General features: G+C 40.8%; 1 protein-coding gene and 1 long non-coding RNA gene across 2 annotated transcripts in view; one reads left to right on the forward strand and one right to left on the reverse strand.

Moving 5' to 3' along the window:
• LOC139028317 (uncharacterized) overlaps positions 1-19,975 on the forward strand; it is a 139,682-nt gene that overhangs the window by 73,498 nt on the left and 46,209 nt on the right. The window lies entirely within an intron of this gene.
• The window catches only part of LOC111969323 (CD276 antigen), a 29,852-nt gene continuing 28,685 nt past the window's right edge, over positions 18,809-19,975 (reverse strand). The window contains 1 exon segment of the mRNA XM_070445288.1: positions 18,809-18,880. Coding sequence (XP_070301389.1) covers positions 18,809-18,880 — 72 coding nt within the window.

The following is a 19,975-nucleotide window of genomic DNA, read 5'->3' on the forward strand; positions in this document are numbered from 1 at the left end:
TTGATAATATGGATGGTTTCTGAACATAATGTAGCTGACAGGGACATAAGGTCCAAATAAGGTGATTACAAGACTCAGTTGTCAATTTACTTTAAAATTCAATTTGTATGAGAGAGAGAGAGAGAGAAGAGAGAGAGCAGAGAGAGAGAGAGAGAGAGAGTGAGTTTTATAAAACCTTTAATTTAACTCAAATGTTAACAAAATAATACCACACTGAAATCATTTTCAGAAATTGAATCAACAAATGTTATTCCTTAAACGAGAATAAATAAAATACTACATTACATTCAACCTTCGAATTTCTCAGCAAAAAATAATCCCTCCTCACAAAAACAAACGCCCTTCGTATGCCACTTCCATCAAACAATATGAGATCTTTACAAGCTGAGAAGAGAAAACTCAAAATCTTACCTTTTATTTCTTGCTTTCACTAATCCTTTTTAAAAACACATCTACATCCTGCCTATCCCGTTTCTATCTTATGTTTCCTACTCAGAAATGGACATCTTAGCTTGTCCCAAAATAAAAAATTTAACATTTTTGCCATTTTTTTTCTGTTGCTACTATATCTGAACCCAAAATAAAAAAACAGTGTTATTGAAAAACCTCCCCTACAGCTTTAAACAAAAGATTTTCCAGCATTCCAATAAGTGTTTTATCCTTCACACTCCATAAAACAGTGAAAAATAGGTTTCTCTTATATTACAAAAAGGAACATCCATCTCTAACATCTGAGTTAATAACAGATATAAAAGCAATTAACTGCAATAATTATACCATGTTAAACCCTCCATTGCATATCACCAGTACCCTTTTGTAACGCGTGGTTGTTACCAGTGCTCTCCATTTCTGGCTACTTTTCATCAATGCCCAGATTTTACCCTCCATGGATCTTTTCTATTTTTCAATTTTCTTTGTCAACACTTGACACACCCCCTTACAAAGTCCTCCCATTTCACCCTCATCCAAACTCACCTCCTCCACCTCTCAAAATCCTCACATAACACCTTTTCTTTCTGACTGCTGAATATTGGTGTTATCCTAGTCTTTGGAAATAGACGTCTTATCTGTATATGTCTTCTTGTGGTTACTAAGCATACCCCACTTCTTCTGCTGACAGAGCCTTTCCTGCAGCTCCCCCAACATTTTGTCCGACAATCCTTTTCCGACCTCATCCCAAATGTCAGCCCACCCGTCTTCCATCCATAAGGCGGGCCAGCCATGGCCATTAACTGTTTTAAGCGTGATTTATTTTGCCCTTCAACCAGAATTCTTTGGACGGAAATGTGCGCAACAGCTTGCAGTTTGTACAATTCCAGTCTTTGCCCCATACACCAGCGTTCCTCCAACAGCCAATTGCACTGACTCCGCTGAATTTGTCTGGACCCTTCATTATGCTCACTCTGAGAAAGGCCTCTGATAAAACGGATGGTACTCCATCCCTAGAAATCTGTCTACTATCAAACAGAAAAAGCCTTCTTAATCCTAATCTCCAACCCTCTGTAATACAAGACCCTGCCACCCTCTCCACACCACATTTTCCGGTCCATAAAGCAACCTTTGGAATAAACTGGAAACCGGAAGGCAGCAGCTCTACTAGCAAGATGTACCAAGACCTTTGTCCCCCCTCCTTCATTTTGATAAATACAAAACACTTTGTGGAACCCATGGATATTATCCCAAAAAGAAAATCCCAATATTGCCTGTCTAGCCGAAGGCCAGATGGTGGTTCTAAACTGACCAACCGATGCCACAGTGCAGAGCAATGTCACATTATTAACTATAATAGATGCGCCCCCTATATGACATACGAAGATAATAACCAACCCATCTCTTCATCTCCCTTCCACCATTTCAACCACCCCACTTTCCAATTCTTTCTCCAATAGTCCCCTCATCTCCTAGGGTACACTCCAAGATACTTAACTTCCCTTACACCATTCTAGCCCCCCTGAGCAAAAACCATGAACCTCCAGCCCATTTCCCAATCTGTAAAGCACACTCTTTTCCCAATCTTACCTTTGCCAGAGATATTCCCCTAAAGACGATTCAACCATTAATACGTTCAAACTATATCCACCTCGCTTGATTTTTCACTAACACAACTACATCATCACCAGCATGGCTGAGAGACGTAATAGAGGAATATTCCTCTAGCTAAGAGTACACCCCTTCAATGACGACTTCCTAATTGCTATTTAGTAGTGGCCTCCTACTAGCAATGGCCATCTACGAACATCGCCTGACAAGAACATCCCTGCCCGAAATAGCCTCATACACCACTTTAAAAAGGAGCACTCAAAACCACGTAACTGTTCAATACACTTTTCAATTGTCAACCATATATCACTTTATCATGGCAATTAAAAGCCCGAAGCATGAACCAAACGCCTCAAGCGATTGTGCCATAAATATTTATGTTCAACTCGGTAAACTGCCTTTTATCGATCAATTGAAATAATGAGACAGCATCCAACGCCGAATAGCCATTTACGCAACCGTCCAAAAAATTCACTTAATCAGAGAAAATGTATATCCCCCTATCGCCTGCCAGAACCACAGTAGACTGGTCCCGTCATGCTATGATTTGCCGCCCACTCACCTCTCCCTCACCGCCTCGCTGGCACAAGCCTTTTGACAACTATCCTTATAACTCGTGCACAATAAAGCCACAAACGGCCATCCAGATTCTTCACCTTCCCTACGCCGGTCACCCCTATTTTGGGAATAGGGTGAGGACAGCCCTTGCTGACAGCCATTAATAGCCGTATAGTTACCGCTCCAGGTTAACACTATCAATTAACATACTGCTACCGCGGACCTAGCCAATCCTCTCCCAACATAGCCCAAAAAAGACTTAAATAAAGTCAACGGGAAGCCCATTCTAATGGCCTGGCATTTGCCCTTCCATTTTTCCATGCCTGTTAATGCGAAGTCTACTAAACTACCTGCCAAAAGCAATGGTTGCTCCAGCTCAACCTTGAGTCTTCTGCAGCCACCTTTGGGAGCCATCAAAGAACTTCGTGGTCCCTGTTTTACCTCTTCTGTAACCTCACACTTAGTAGTAGCTCAGCACTTAAGCCACTCTCTTACTGCCCTCTTTCTAATTTCACCATCGGGTAGTGAAGCTCTTGTCCCAACAAGGCTGAATTTGAGGACAATGAATAATTTTCATTGTCCATTCAATTTTTCCATAAACCAAAGAAAAAACTTGCGATGAGGCATGCTCATTTCATGATATTCCCGAAACCTATTATACTTGCACCAATGCCCCTGATTGCTCCTGATATACCCAGCAGGTCTGCCAATGAGTCTTTCTCCTCTTGAGGGCCTGAGTATGGCTCGATCTCCTAGTTGGTCTCAACCAACGTCATGAGTTCCCCTATTTCAACCTTCTAAGGCTTTCATTGATCTGGTGATATCCTTCGGTTGACATTCCTCGTTGTATTGAATTACAGAATTGTTGAATCTGGGATTTTCCCTATTATCCCACCACTGTTGAAGTGATATAAAAACTGGCCTTTTGAGACCTCCACCTCTCCCCAACAAAAACTGAAACATTTCCTGAAATGAAAGCATCACTACAATAAAGTTGTATTAAAATGCCAGTATTGCACTTTTGGGTTTTACATCATTAATGAACACCACCTCTGTTATTAAACAATGAATCAGAAATCCCACTGGGTTATCACACTTGATTTACAAACCTGAGAATTGATGCTCAAAACAATAAAAACCTATCTAACCTAGCCATAGAAATGATGTTCTCTCTCACATGCGCCCAGTGTACTGCCTTGAGTTCCTCCTATGTTGACTCCGCCAAATTATTCACACAATTCATGTGTTACAATAAGGCGTTTTAAAAAAAATCCTTGAGGCTATATGAGGTCTTGGTGATTCTATCTAAAATCGCTGACTGTGCAGTTGAAATCCCCAGCAATAAATAAATAATCCTCTTTATTTACATTTCTCAATGGTATTTGATAATGTCTCTAAAAAAAACTACCCTCTCAACTGTCACCACTTGGGCATATACATTTATCAGACACATAGTGATGTTTTTCATACTTTGCTCTGACTTTTAATAACCTCCCCTCAACTATCTCCTCAATCTCATAAGACAAAGGCAAAAACCCTTTTGAGAACAAAATAGCCACCCCCCCACTTTTTTGAGTTTTTTGACTACACACCACTGTCCACCCCACTCCTGTTGCCACATGACTTCATTTTCCAAATTACTATGCGTTTCTTGTAGAAAAATTATGTCACTTCCCTTTCCCTAATTAACTCATACACATGGCTCTTTTTTTACCATCTCTTGCCCCATTTACGTTTAAAGAAGAAATCTTAAAACTGCTCATGGATGAAAAAATATACAGATGATGATACAGCCACCACATCTCTTTACAGAGTTAAAAACTGCAACTGAACTCTTTCATTTTCTTTCGAATTTACATCACTTATCACTCTCGTGACCACTTTCTTGAGTCTAGCAATTTCAGGGCTTTTCAACCCTCCTCCTGTAATTTTTGACATCAGAAACTTTGCTGATTCAATAAACAATTCACTTTCAGGGAAAAATCAGTTACATTGTAATCCTGCATATATTTCTTCCTTTTGTCAACTTCAGAAATTGACGTATCTTCTCAATTCCATATCTCCCTTCTATCCCATTTGTCTCGCTACATTGTTGTGACGCGTCAGAAGACTCACTCTCGCTATCCTCCCCAGAAGAAAACTCCACCATCTCTACCACTGTTCATCTTCAACTGATTTATCACTCTCTACCTTTCTCTTAGAACTAGACCCTTCACCCCCCTTACGTTCTTCCTTTTACTCCTAGGTATTTTGAAAACATCTGCTTCTTTTTCCGTTATATTCAATCTCCTCTTGCCCTCCAATTTCATTTTCCAGCACCACCTCAGCGACGGCCGTCGCAATCTCACCACCTGTTTCCCTCCCTCTTTGTTCTGATCTACCACAATTTCCACCTTATCACAATGCCTTCTTCTCCTACTTATTCCACCACATCTGCCACCTTCCTCCCATTCCCCTGCTAACGTAGCAATCATCCCTACGGTGTGTCTGATTATTTGCACAGTATACCACTAGCCACGGTGCATTCGCGGGACAACTATTCTCATAATTTAATCAACTTGTCTCTGTTGCTTGTTTCCAAGGCAGGTTAAATGATTGTGTGTTCGAGGTTGATTCAGCATGAGGGCTACCTCCCTAGTCTCTTTTGATCCCTGCCATTCATGCTTTAAACATACCAAACGAGGTTATCCAACGCGGTTGGTATCAATAATCCAATTTTACCACTACGACCTCTGACTACTTTATTGCCCACAAACTACTACTACTCACTACTGCTCATTCCAAGCCATGGAAACTATACTCCACAATACATAATTCTTACATCCATAGCGGATCGCATCCAACGTGGTTCTATGCTCTAGTCAATGACTATAAACCGCAAGAGAAGAGAAGATAACGTGTGGTCAGGCTGCACCAATAGTAATCTCTCATCTTCGATTGTATCACATAACACCATCTCAATTAGAGTGTGTTAGTCATGGTCAAAGACTTGAAGTTTAACTTCCGAATACCACCTGACTTACTGAGCAGATTATAGATACTGTCATTTCATAGTCACATTCACATAACATTCCTACCCAATCAATCCAAATGGTCGTTAACTCATCTCCGCATGATAATGCTATCTGAGTCACTTATAATAATTATCTACGTGTCACCTTTAACTTTTGATAAGGTATACAGTATCCAGTGTGAGGCACGGTAATGAGCTCAAGCGGCGTGAACCTACTAAACGATCACTCCTATTCCTCGCTGCTTCCAATATACTCGAATCTAGTCCAGATGAACTAAGCAGAACCAACACCAGCTGTCTATCCACATGGTGGAACTGCTTATGAGACCAGACAGGAACTGTGGAAACCCATTTCATTTCAATGGTAAAAGTGTCTGGAGTAAAGACTCATTTAATTGGCACCCATCTTCTGGTATAGTTGGCAGTTTGGCAATGCACAGGTTTGCACAAATCATAGTCAGCAAAGCTTCCCCACATTATCATGAATGTGGTGAAATGGAGTGTCTTCAAATAAAAGGTAGACCATATTTAAACATAGTTTGGGCGCGTTCTGTTTTCCCTCTATGTATTTATCATGCGAATTTCTCCAAATATATTTGCTTGTCTTTTTTCCCACAGATATGTGTTGCGGGAAAAATCCTATTACCCAGATACTGCAGGGTAATGTCAGTATTTAAATAAGCGTGTAGTCGCGTGCGCAGATACAATGATGAAACAAGTAGGAAAATGTATTCTAACTGGTTCCAAGAATCATTTGGTTAGAAGATGCATTTGACCCCTTTGTAATAGGTTAAATACCATACTTAAGTTAGTACATTTTATTACTCTTACCTAGTTTTAACAACAATGTGCTATCAAGGTGATCAATTATGCTCTCAGGAAATTTCGTGATGTGATACCCATGCACCTCGCTCCACCTAACAGAAAATACATTTAGTTTAATTCACAAAGTATAAAATTAATGATTCCTCTTTATTGTTAATTTGGAATGCGTGCTAGCATCTCCATGTGTCTGGCTCAAAGTCGGTCATTCTATGTACGATCCGATTGTAATGTTGATCTTCGCAGCCTCGGGTCGCATACATAATAGTATCAGTACAGTGGTCGTGCACGACGCACAGTGTTGTCGCGAGTCGAGTACTGTGAGTAGAATAGTTAAATACATGTATGATTCCTGGTCATGATCTGTGATGAAATTATTATGATTCATTCTGAGATTAGACAAAATAGGGGATGTTGAAAGAAAAGGATCTGGAGAAATCTGTCATTGGCCCAGGATGTGGTGCCAAATCTCCCTGTGCCTTGCACGAGTGTAACCTGTCAAGTTACCCTTGTGCAAAACTGAGTTCAAGAAACTAACAGGAAACGTATGATCTCTGTAATTGCAAACAAAGGTTTCTTACAAAATACCCTAAGTTCTGCTTTTCTGATGTATCAAATACTAATATGTCATGCAATAAAATGCAAATTAATTATTAAAAATCATACAATGTGATTTTTCTGGATTTTTGTTTTAGATTCCGTCTCTCATAGTTGAAGTGGTACTATGATAAAAATTACAGACCTCTACATGCTTTGTACAGTGTGGAATACCTGCAAAATCGGCAGTGTATCAAATACTTGTTCTCCCCACGTATGTTTGGAACCTTTTTGACCATTCAAACAAAGGTTGGACTCACTTTAAGTCAGGTTTCGTTTGTGTGTATGGCCTCGCAAGACTATAATATATGCTGTGCACGAAGCCTGTGCAGAAACCTTACACTGGTTCCCTGTTATATTACCACAAACCAACAACCCTTGCTCAACACATATGAGAGGAGCCCTTGGAGTGGTTATGGTTATCTCTTCATCTTTAGCAGAGTTTTTGTGAAGGAGGTGGAGTGTGTTTTGAAGCTGTTTTTTCCAACTGAATATATGGCCCAGAGAGAGACAAATGGAGAGGGTTAGTAATGTCAAAATGTAACAGGCCTTTACAATGAAAAGAAATAAAGTTTATGGGGCTTTCTGTGTTTATCAGAGAGATGATGCGATGAATATCTTTATGCAAGTACAGTATACTCGAGTCACCTTGTCATATTCCATTTTCTCCTTACATTTAATCTATCACTGACAGGCGGTCTGAGCCGTCAGATGAGGGAGGATGATTCTTTCCTTATTGAGTGCATTGGGCCTACTTTCAGTTACAGCAGTATTGTGGCATGGACTTTCTTTGTATTTCCCGATCACCCAGGTTCATGTAACAACGAGATAGGTTTACGCTACTAACATGCTATACAAACATTCCCTCTATTTAACCCAATCATGAGGCTTGCTAGCCTAGGAACAAATTTGAGGTGAAAAGACAGAGTTGACCACCACTCTACCTGAATCTAGTTTGCCATCTAGGGTAATCATTAATTCCTACAGTTGCAACGAGAAGAGTTATCTAAATTGGACGAATTCAGTAGTTTATCCCGTTGCTTCCGGTTAAGAAAATGTTTTCAAAAACAGAAAGCACAGGCCCCGGAATGAATACACAAACCCTGATATGCTGCAAACATGGTCACTTTCAAAGCAGCCACGTTGTATTCCTGTCTTGATCTATGCCTCTCCTCTCTTCACCTTTTCTCATCGCTTTGTGGACTCATTGCACAACACATCAGTTGTATGTGACAAGGTGCAAACAACCAAAAATTGCCCCACCAGAACCATGTCAATAACCGACTACATCACAGGGAACCTAATTGTTTGTAACCATTATGGTAGCTACATAACTCAGGGAGTTCAACATAGCTAATAGAACTAAGCGTCAGTAAAACCTCTTCAATCATATGAGTGAGTGTTACATGTGTACTATCCAGTAAGCAAGAATTTTAGCAATTTACACCAGGCTGGCCCCTTCATAGGTAAGGCAAGTAAATGAGGTAAAAACCAAAAAAGTTTACTTTAATTGGAAAGTTCTAGTCATATAGCCAGCTAGTAACATAGCATCCTCTGTCATTGAGCAGGGGTTTACAGTTGCTAAAACTAACCTAGCGCATGTTGCAGACTAATTAAGTGACAAACTGAAAACGGGGATTTTTTTTTAAACTAAATTTTCTCTGTCTCGCTTCTTGCTTTCTCTATCAATTTATGGAAGAAATTAATTGGTTCCAAAACTGTTTCAAACTATTGTCTTTTCTCTCTTTTGAGTCAATTACCCACCACATGGTTATCGCACTGCCCAAGTGCTAGCTAGCCGGTAATTAGCTATGCTTTCAGTTCTTAGATTAAAAAACCTTTAGAACCTACAGGAAATCGGTAATATTTTCTTCTTTAGTAATTATTTTCGCGTTTAGCATTATTTGCTCTACAGATAAAGGCGCCTCTTATCTCTATCGAAAATTGTCTTCTTACTAAGTGCACATATTGAATCATTGACCATTGCGAAATAGAAGACAATCTCTAGTTTCTAAATTCAGTTATCAATTTGGTTCTCATCTGATGAACAGAAGTCAATCACCCACACCCACACTTTCCATGACCAATAGAACATAAAAATCAAGAATGTGTTATGCTGGCTTCAAAGCTCTGTCCTAAATATATGGTCGTTTGCCCCCTATGACCAGAGACACACAAAACCCTCGTCTCTCCTTCCTGTGTAGTCACCCAGATGACGTCAGAGGCAGAAATTCTTCGTTTATCTGGACTGACGTGAAATAGAACCCAACATTCTTGGCGTGGACCGACACATTCCGGGTTACTGAATCAAAGGCTCGATATTTGAGCTTTTGCGTTGGTGTACTGTTTGCTGGCGTCTATGTATGCAAACTATCTCCGTTGTGAATTTTGTTTGATACATTGACCATATCATCGTAATGTAGTTTTTCAATATATTTAATCAGATTATATTGAATTTCCGGGGAGTTTTTCGGTACTGTACCGTTGGTCGGATTGATTACTTTGAGAAATTCGTGCCACTCGGCCAGGACCTGTGCTAAATGCATGGGAAAAGAAACATTTTCCTGAACGGAACCAAACGACTCATCTTTCGATCAAAGGACACTAAAGGATCAACATTTGATGAAAAATCAGCCATAGTAAGACCCCAATTACGATTATTATCAATTGTTGTGCATGAACGGACTGGCGCGTCCTAGCCGAATCTGCCTGAGTAAAAAATATCGTTTGTCCCTCCAACTACGTGGTTAGCTAACTAGACTTTACATATTCTGTCTTCCCTGTAAAACATTTTTAAAAATCTGAAATGGTGCTTATCACAAGACCTGTATCTTCCTCCCAATCTGGGTCTTGGACTTGTGATTTAATGAATTTAGATGCTACACAGTTAGCTTGTGACGCATATGCATATCGTGCTAATTCGATGGGGAGTTGGGGTGCACGGATCAGGTTGCTGACTCGCTGAGAAGTTAAAATGCGTGAATTCTGATAATGTGAAAAAAATGCTTCCCCCAAAACCTCTTTACTCACCACAGCCTATGAGCAGACACAGTGTTAATAGCTAGGACTCACAAGCTAGCCTAGCTAGTTAATGTGCTACTTATGCTTGTTCCTTAACAGTCTGTTAGGCGAAACCAGCTAACTAAATCCAAAAATCAAAGAGACGCTGTTACTGTACTCGCTGTCTGGTTATGGTCTGACGCGTTTTCTTCACTGTTTTATTATTTTCTTACTATTTTATGATTGTACTTAGGTTCAGCGATAAAGTACTCCTATGGCCAAAAGAGTAATAAGATCTAATAATTTCTGCCCGGTATACAAAATAAATAAAGCTTTTCTGCTGAAGAATGTGTCTCTCTCCCCATGAAATCAAAGCTGACTTTGTGACAAAGTATTACTGGCTGCAGGAACTAAGTGCATGATGAAGAATGCTCGTCTCTTTTCTCTGAAATCAGACTAGACTTGTGACAGGAAGTGGTTACTGTGCTGCACACTAAGCACTATGATTAGAAAATATATTTATTATTTATATTTTTTTGTTCTTTTTTTTGTTTTTTTAGAGAATGTGATTAACACACAAACTCATCTGTGGCGTTTGTTGCCCTTTATAAGTTTTTAGTTTAGTATAAATCATATCTTCTAATCACCAAAGTTACGATTCACACCTGTACATAGTCGATACACTTGTAACCGCCATTTAACACGTCTGACCTTCGTCTGAATCCTCATAAAAAGTGTAGAAAGAGGAGGAAGGGAAGCGCTACTAAGGTCACTATAGTATTTTGGTAGATAGAAGGTGCTGCTTTGTTCTAAAAGGGGTAGTAATTGTGCGTCAATCATAAAAGAAGAGGAGACCAAGGGCACTCTGGTTCTCACTATAATTAATTAAAAAATGCCTTTTATTAGTATGGCTATCAATGAAACACATTTTTTTAAAGGTGCCATAATGTGATAGAAAGTTTCTCCTATATATCTCTGAAATCACTGACTTTGTGACATGGAAAACAGGTGTCACCTGGGCTGCAGCACTAACGGAATACAGATATTAGAAGAGATACAAGCATCAGTGATCATAAACATTTTTTTGTTAAATTAACCTGGATCCAGCACCAGACAGGGGCAGCTATCTTCCACAAATAAATATATTTTATTTAAAAAAACTTGCTTTCTACTGAACAGCCATACAATAACAGGATTTAATTAATTCTTATGAAGAGTGCCTTGGTCCTCTCTTCTTGTGATCAAGTAATAAAAGTGTTATTCCTTTCAGTTTGTTTATCATTAATATTAATATGACCTCTATGAGCTCTATGTGACTGCAGCAGTCAGCCAGCTGCAATACTGAGCAAAATATGAACTTCCATAGACCTACGCAGACAAAAGAACATAGAGCTCTTGGTCTTCTGTAAGGTACATAGTTTCCACGTTAACAACATTTAAAGTTCACCTACATCCCAACTCGGTCTGTAGACAAAGTGTATCAGCATGCAACAAAAAATGATCCGAAGCTCCGCATTGCCAAAAATAATAAGACAACATTGTACTATATAATAAACTGAAGATTGACATACATCGTATTTTTCTCTTACGGGGTATGAAGACCAAAAAAATGAAGCAACGGATAACGAAAAAGCACTAAAACGTTTGGTTCAAAAACTGTTTCTGACATATTGCCTAGAGATTAGCGTAGGTCCAGTATTACCAAAACCCGTCTATATATGCATAAGGAAAAGGTCCCTGGGAGAAAAAGCAGATGTATGACTAGCTGAGACTCCATAATTGCCAATTTAACACAAAAAAACAATTCTTTCAAAATTTTTTCAAAAATTCATATCCACTTTCATAATACATTCATAACTCAACAATTATAAAAACGGAATACATTCCATTACTACACTCACTTCTTCCTTCACCCGACCTTCACTTAAAGAGCATGATGCTCCTGGCTGCTGCATTAGAAGAGACCACAGTATGAATACCAACGTCAAGCTAAATGTATTTTAACACTCTCCAACATTTCAACTTTAAGACTGTATGCCATGAGACTGCCCAGGATTTAAGGGCCCGGACACACCAATAATGTTTGCACTTCTAATTTGCGAACCGAGAGCGCGCCGATTTTACATCGTGCAGAATCGTGCAAAAATGTGGTCAGTTAGCCGTCCACCAGCGGGTGGTCTCTAAAACACAGCGTGCCGAACGATTGGCAGACGAAKACCAGATCAACATATGGTGCGATGTGTGCAAGCCTTAATGAGGCCTTTTTCTCTGTCATACTGAACAAGAACCAATACTTTAATTCGAGAACAGACAGTAGTAGCATACGGAAATATGGCAATGTGAAATCTGCTCAACACAAAATCCCATTGACCATTACATTATGACCATGATGGTGAATTATTGATTACTTCATGGTGATAAGTACGCCAATAAAAGAAAGTATTGCAGGGCCATAACAGCCAATCATATTGCTGAGGCTTTCAATGTGAGGGCTAATCTTAAATAATGTGCTCCTGCTATTAAAAAATCTATTTTTCAGCACCATTACCACAGTGTCTGATCATTAGGCTACTGTATGGCTTCTGGGAATCAGGGCCCCAGGCCTTTGAAACCACCGGGAGGTGTTTTTGTTCTCTCTCTCTATCCCCCTCTCTCTCTCTCTCTCTCTCTCTCTCTCTCTCTCTCTCTTCACTTCTCTAAATAGAAATTAACTGTGTCTTATGCGATGTTCCATCTTAAACACATGCCCTCCAAATCCTTAATTAGCTATATAAATACCACACAGCTCCTTACTGTTTCATTAACTACAAAATATACAAGGATGATCTACTATTACCATACCCAGGGGCGCAACTTTCACTGGGGACGGTGGGGTCATGTCCCCCCCACATTCTGAAATTTCCTTTTTCTCCGGCTGGATTTAGGACCGCGGACACCACAGAGTGGGCTAACAGGCTGCGTGAAGGCAAAGCTTCTGGAAGGCTGGCTGGCTGGACCAGCACGGGAGAGTTGAGCATAGTTCAGTGTGTATGTGTTGTGCTCTTTCACTGAGTTGTAAAAGCAATCAAAGTAGAAACTGGCTACTCTTTAGTTTGCTGATGTTAGCTGGCAAGGTAACTGCTGTTTAATTTAACAGAAAAAAATGTGTGTTTATTCACAGTGCTGAGCTAGTATTGTAACTGACATGTAATATCAGCTAATCTTTCATCCCCTCTCAACTGAGGTGAATGAATTAGCTACGCTAGCTAGTAGTTACCACAGCCAGGTTAGCTCTAGCCTCTAGCTATGTGTCAGATAGCGATATYAGGTGGCTATTATTACTATATAACAGCAGTTGTTTGTATGGAAATGTTTTGTAGCCTTTGTTTCAACAGAAGTAAATTAACTTGGCTAGCTTCGCCAGTTGATGTACCATTAGAGAGAGCTGGCCAAAAGTTGGCTAACGTTAGCTATTATTTTTGCCTGAATCAGACTAGACCTGAATCACACGATGAAACCATAAGCCAAACGATGTAAGATTGATATACTGAATGTTTTCACTGCAATGTGTGTTTTTATTAGTCAGTATGGCAATGTAACGTCACAGTCTTCACTGTCAAGGTGCACAGTAGAGGTCTGGTGGGACCAATTTTGTCATCCCGCTACCACCCGCATCCGCAGCTTTTCATACCGCACTCCGCCCACACCCGCTGGCTTTCTGTCTGACTCCCACCCGCAAGAACTGGTCCCAAACCCAACCACAGTCCCACAATGTTATTTTAGGCATATGTGACACAGCTCACATGCCAGCCATGGTCCCAGCAATTTTGCTCCCTATAGGCAATATCAAATGGACAAACATAACTTAGGAAATTGTTTAAATTACCAGAGATTCTCACATGGCCCTTATATTAGGCAATATGTATTACTGGGCTATATCAACCAATATGATAGATGTAGTTTGTAGAGAGCAGAGTAGGAGAGACTTGCACTTTCTCTTGAGATATTTTTATAGCCTACCTTTTAGGAGTGGGAAGATGGGTGATCAATATCTAGGCCTATTTCTAGGCAATGTAGTAAAGTATTTAGGTAGGACATTTCCTTGGAAAGATAWCTGCCCAGTGCTTCTACCTCCCATGCATAGGCTATAGCCTACACTATTTAATTGAGACCACACGCGCACCTGATCTCGCAGGTATGGCTACAGAACTTGAAGCAGCAAGAATGACGACAGCGACACTTCCTATGTTTTGCATAGGCCTATAGGATAWAGCCTACTTTTTAGGAGCACGATTTGCTGGCAGAGACAAATAAATGGGTAATCAATACTTATTGAAAATGAAAAGGCGCACCGCTCGCTCACCATAGAAGCCTAACCTATGCGCGCGTTGAGCCTTTTCCTTTTCAATGATGATTAAAGTTTTTGATTGCACTTCGACTCACGTTAGTTGAGCGCCCTCCACTTCTATCCATTATCAATAGCCTATTTATTTACAGACACTGTAGTAAACTAGTCTAATCATATTTAAATTAATTTCATATTTAAATTGACTGCCACGTGATTCTCCGCCCACGTAGGCAGCCTACTCTATTTCAATGAGACCGCACTTGATCTCTCACGCCCAACTAGGAGAGGTAGGCTACTGATGTTGAAGCGGCGAATTGTGTGAGAATAATGCAAAAAACATGTGCTTTTAATACAATAGGTAGGCTAACGCATACAAAGCAATCTGTGGGACAACAAAAATATTTTCATCCCAAAGTCGTCTGTCTGACCGCCCACAGCATGAAAAATGATCTCTGTCGGGACCGCAGGTCCCGCTGGCATCCTGCAGGAATGCAGCCCTCTAGTGCACAGTCAGTACACAACACTGCTCATCATGTCTTATGGTGACAGTGGTCCCAGCAGGGTCAGACAGCCAGGGAAGACCAGTCTACGTACCTCAGGTGAATTTTGCAGTATATTAACAATATCAGTGAATGATACAACGTTCCATCTTGAGTTGATGGGTAGACCTACAGTAGCCACAGGACAGCAGCTTAAAGCTACAGTCTGGGATCTGGGAATAATGGTCATTTCAATTATTGAACCATTGATTATATTCTTGAATAATATAATATATAAATGTACACCATGGAAATTCTTTGTCATGCCTCATCTGAGCAGGACCAGATGGTGACAGGGGGCTCAGCAGGGTCAGGCAGCAAGGGAAGACCAGTCTGTGACGGAGCTGAGGTGAATTTTTGCAAATACAGCACTTTATTATCTCTGCGCAGCAAACACTGGACATGACAGATGCTATTTTAAGGCAGTCTGACAAACCTTCAAAGTTGATGTCCAAACTGTATCAAGAGTTGATAGAGGCTTTTCACGATGACACAAAACATGTAAAACAAAAATGTGAGAAAGACCTGGTAGAAGCTATTGATGATGATGATGACTGGATACATATATGTTAAAATGCCCCGTCATGTTCATATCATCTCAGAATTAAATTACTGCAGTTTTAAGACCATCCAGTGAAACTGAATATCATGCACTCAGAAATACATTCCTCTGCTTGAAGTGTAAAACACAAAAGGGGACATATTTGCATATGTTTTGGTCTTGTGAAGGCTGGCTGACTTCTGGCAAAGAGTATGTACTTCTATTTCAGCATGTCTACAGATTCTCCTTTCTCCCTGTTTTTGTTTGCTTGTAAATGTTGATACTGGTGGCTGTTATCTGAAGAAACTGTGTAACGAAGCTGTGTAGCTCAGTTGGTAGAGCYTGGTGCTTGCAACACCAGGGTCGTGGGTTTGATTCCCATGGGGAACCAGTATAAAAAWAAAAAATGAAGTATGAAAATGTATACACTCACTACTGTAAGTCACTCTGGACAAGAGCATGTGTAAAATGTGAAACATTTATAGTGGCTAAGAAATGTATTGCCATTCATTGGAAGGTTGGTTATCCTCCCACAATGTCAAGTTATCTATCATTTCATTTATTACAAGATTAAGGGTATACTGGGCAACTTTCATAAGGTCTAGATGCCTTATATGGAATACAATCTGACTAAAGGAGTCTGTATTGAAAACATGCCCACGTCTGGGGAGATACCTATTTAGCCAGTCCTGGGGTCTGCCGTCCTGTGGGTTGTCACTCTGGCCTTGGAGTAACACACCAAAACCAATAATGAATGTTTCACTAAGATCCTAAAGCTTAGTGGGGTGTATTAGAATGTGACACTGCAGGGTGGTGGACCCCTAGAGACAGGACGAGGTGACCCAGCTATATTGTTTGCAAGTGGGGTGTATTAGATTGTACTATTGTGCCCATGACATTAATTATATGGAGGATTTGCTGTTTCTGTTTGTTAATGTATATTTGAGGTGTATGTGTATGTGTATTTAAAAAAACAAAACTTTCTCTTGGGAATTAAAAAAAATGAAGGTGGGAACTGGGAAGGAATAAAGACAAATAATAAAGACAATCAAAAGTCTTAGTTTTGCTAGTCTATTGGTTATAGGTGCAATACAATATTTATTATTGAATTACCTTTGATCTAGTTCAGTCTTATTTATCATTTAAACATATTTAATAATGATATCTTACCTAGCTTGATGACTGTGGGCATTTTTGCTTACTTTTTGTTCTAAATAGAGACGGCATATTGGATTTTGTAAAAATACAGGAAATTAGCTTTAGATGACCCAAAAAATTATGGGGGAGGACCCCCAGACACCCCGCCAGGTTATGTCCCCCCCACTTCTAAAACCAAAGTGGCCCCCCTGACCATACCCCTCAGGTATTTTGAATCAAAAGGAAATGTTTCCATGTCCAAGTTAGTATAGCGTAGCCCTACTATAACTATCACTGCCTCAGTCTCAGGCAATATCATGGTTGCAGACGCATGAAATGATGCATTTGTCTCCTGAAGGTAGAAGTGTATCACCACTGCAGCCAGGACCTTCACCAAGACTACACTGAGTGTACAAAACATTAAGGACACCTGCTCTTTCCATGACAAACACTTACCAGGTGAACACAGGTGAAAGCTATGATCCCTTATTGATGTCACTTGTTAAATCCACTTCAATCAGTGTAGATGAAGGGGAGGAGACATGTGAAAGAATACTTTTTTAGCCTTCAAACAATTGACATGGATTGTGTATGAGTGCCATTCAGAGGGGGAATGGGCAAGACAAACGTTTGAAGTGCGTTTGAACGAGGTATGGTAGTAGGTGCCAGGTTTGTGTGAAGAACTGCAATACTGCTCTTCTTTTTTTTTACACAAAAATGTGTATCAAGAATGGACCACCACCCAAAGCACATTCAGCTAACTTGACACAACTGTGGGAAGCATTGGATATCAACATGGGACAGCATCCCTGTGGAAAGCTTTCGACACCTTGTAGAGTCCATGCCTTAAAGGGGGGGATGCAACTCAATATTAGGAAGGTGTTCCTGATATTTGGTATACTCAGTATATGTGGCCATAATGTTGTATGCGCTTCCATGGGCTGCTGTGATATAATGAACAGAGAGGGCCTCAGTCTTTACCCAGAAGTAGTTTAGCAGGTGTGAACCTGGGGCCCTATAGGGGCCTCTAATCCTCTGACCTTCTTAGTGTGCTCCATTCACTACCAGTCATTTATCTCATCCCCATCTCTATATCCAGCCAGCCAGCCAGGAGTCTAACAGAAGGCACAGCCTTTGGCTAAAGCGCAAAGGACTTGACTTGGTTAGCATTTAGCTCAGTTGGCATAGGGATCAGATATACACTGGTGGCTCTGGAAAGTCTATCAGGAAATTGTGATGCTCTCTGTGTAGGATCATGTAGGATCATGCTGGAGCAGCAGTTTGAAATTCAAATGAAGTTGTATTAGTCCTTAAGCCTTGGGTTTGTTATTTTTTGTTACCATAGATATTAAACTATCTATCTTATTTTGGATTTCAATATCATTTCACTAGAATCGCTTTAATTTTATCTTGCTATTTCTCTCAAAGCCATTTCTGCTACTGATGCCCGTGGTAATGTTTTTAAGGCAAACATAATGGAATTGCATCTTATTTGATAACGAGGGACGTCTACAGTACATGGTTGAGGCCCCAAATAACCACAGACGTAACAGAGCCATTGGAGACGACAGTAACACTAACAACGGCATCAGAAACCTTCACTACAGCAGTAGACTACAGCTTTGCTGCTCATCCCCCAGCAGTACAGCAAGTGGCTGGAAGTAGGCAGACAGATACATTATAGATATGACAGGCAGTATAAGTCGTCATTTCCCTGTGGACAGTTTCTCTGTAATGAGCTGCAGGTTGTCATGCAGGCGTTTAGAGGCGTGGGGTTGGGGAGGGAGTCAGAGACAAAGACAGGCATGGCTAAAGAGGACCAGCCAGCAGGAAGGAGATGTTAATGTGACCTGAAGGCGAACCTAGCCCTCACAGCTTCCCTCTTTCCACACCGGTCACATTTGGCTATGTCAAAGATGGCTGCCATGTTCTAATCAATGCTTTCATCACAAATGTAGGAGCATAATATTTGGTTTCGAGAGTTAAAGGGCTGTGATGACACTGTCCCTGCAGATGAAGGCAGATGACTCAGACTGACTGCAGTACTAAATGTTGAGTCAGGTTGAGTCATTTCAGTCACATTTACAGACAGTAAACAAACTCTTTTGAGTGGTTTAAGTCCAAGCTGCAGGGAGGTAAGTAAGAAAAGTCCTGGGCCAGTGACACACCTCTACAGGGAGACGGCCACACTAGTTCCATGCTTAACTTTCATTAATTTCACACTTTGTAATCAATTACTGGTCTCTAGAGCTATCAGTGAGGCCAGCTACCTTTTCCAGGAACGGGCCCAAGTCTCTCAGCGCCTCCTAATTCAAAAGACATTACACCGCTAGACAATACTCTTTGTGTATGGGTGGCCATTGATTTGGACTGTTTCAAGGCACCAGAACAAAGCGATTTACGGAGGTTGCAAACATATTTTGTGGGACAACAATGCATGGTCTTATCTGGTGTAGAGTTTAAGCATAAAATAAATGGATATGAATAATTAAACGACCAAGCCTTTGAAGGTATGCCCAACCGTTTTCTCTGGGCTATTCTCTGCCCAATGTCTCTCAAAAGGCTGCACCTAATATGATTTGAAATCGTAAAGCAGAGGCTGACACCAGGCCTCCAGAAACCAATCCCTCTTACAGGATAAAACAGCAACTGTGTGAAATGTACACTGCAGGCCCCTTGGCTCAACCCCACTGATAGTCAGTCCCCCCTCACTGTGACTCTGGGAGGGAAAATAAAAAATGAGCCTGATCAATGACAAAATAGGGCTTTTGCCCTTTTACTGCAGCCATAAATATAATCTGTCTTGAAGAAGAAAGAAAGCAGGAGAGGAGTGCAGGGCTTAAAGAGACAGGTTCCCTTCAGGCTCTGGGCAGGCATAAAGATGTCACAGTAGTCCACAGTGTGGAAAGGAGAGGAGAGGAGGCCAGGACGTGCCCGATGCCATGCCATGGTGGCCTGGGACTGGGGCCGTGGACACTTATAGAGTCATGTACTGGTGATGGCTCCCCTGTGGTGAGGGGGAGGACAGGACAGGACCACACAGCAGGCCCAAGCCTACACACCCACACCGACTACCAGACAGCCACTCACAGCAGAGGTGGTCAGGCCGCAACGCTCCAACATTGTATTTTCAACTGCAGACATTAAATACATTTTGACATTCAGCCATAGCAAAGACCTTTTATGCCAAAAGGAGACAGTGAAGACGACAACAGTGAACAGGAACAGGAAGGCATCAATCAACACCAACACAATGAGAGGGAGCTCATTTTATCTCTGTGATTGTTGAGATACTATAAGAGCAATGCAGTGAGCAGGAACTGGCCCGGCCCTAATCCCTCATTCAACCCAACAATCCCTCAGAGCTGCAAACGGCAAGACTGAGAGCATGCCAAATAATA

The sequence above is a fragment of the Salvelinus sp. IW2-2015 genome, linkage group LG10, assembly GCF_002910315.2.
Source record: "Salvelinus sp. IW2-2015 linkage group LG10, ASM291031v2, whole genome shotgun sequence".
Lineage (NCBI taxonomy): Eukaryota > Metazoa > Chordata > Actinopteri > Salmoniformes > Salmonidae > Salvelinus > Salvelinus sp. IW2-2015.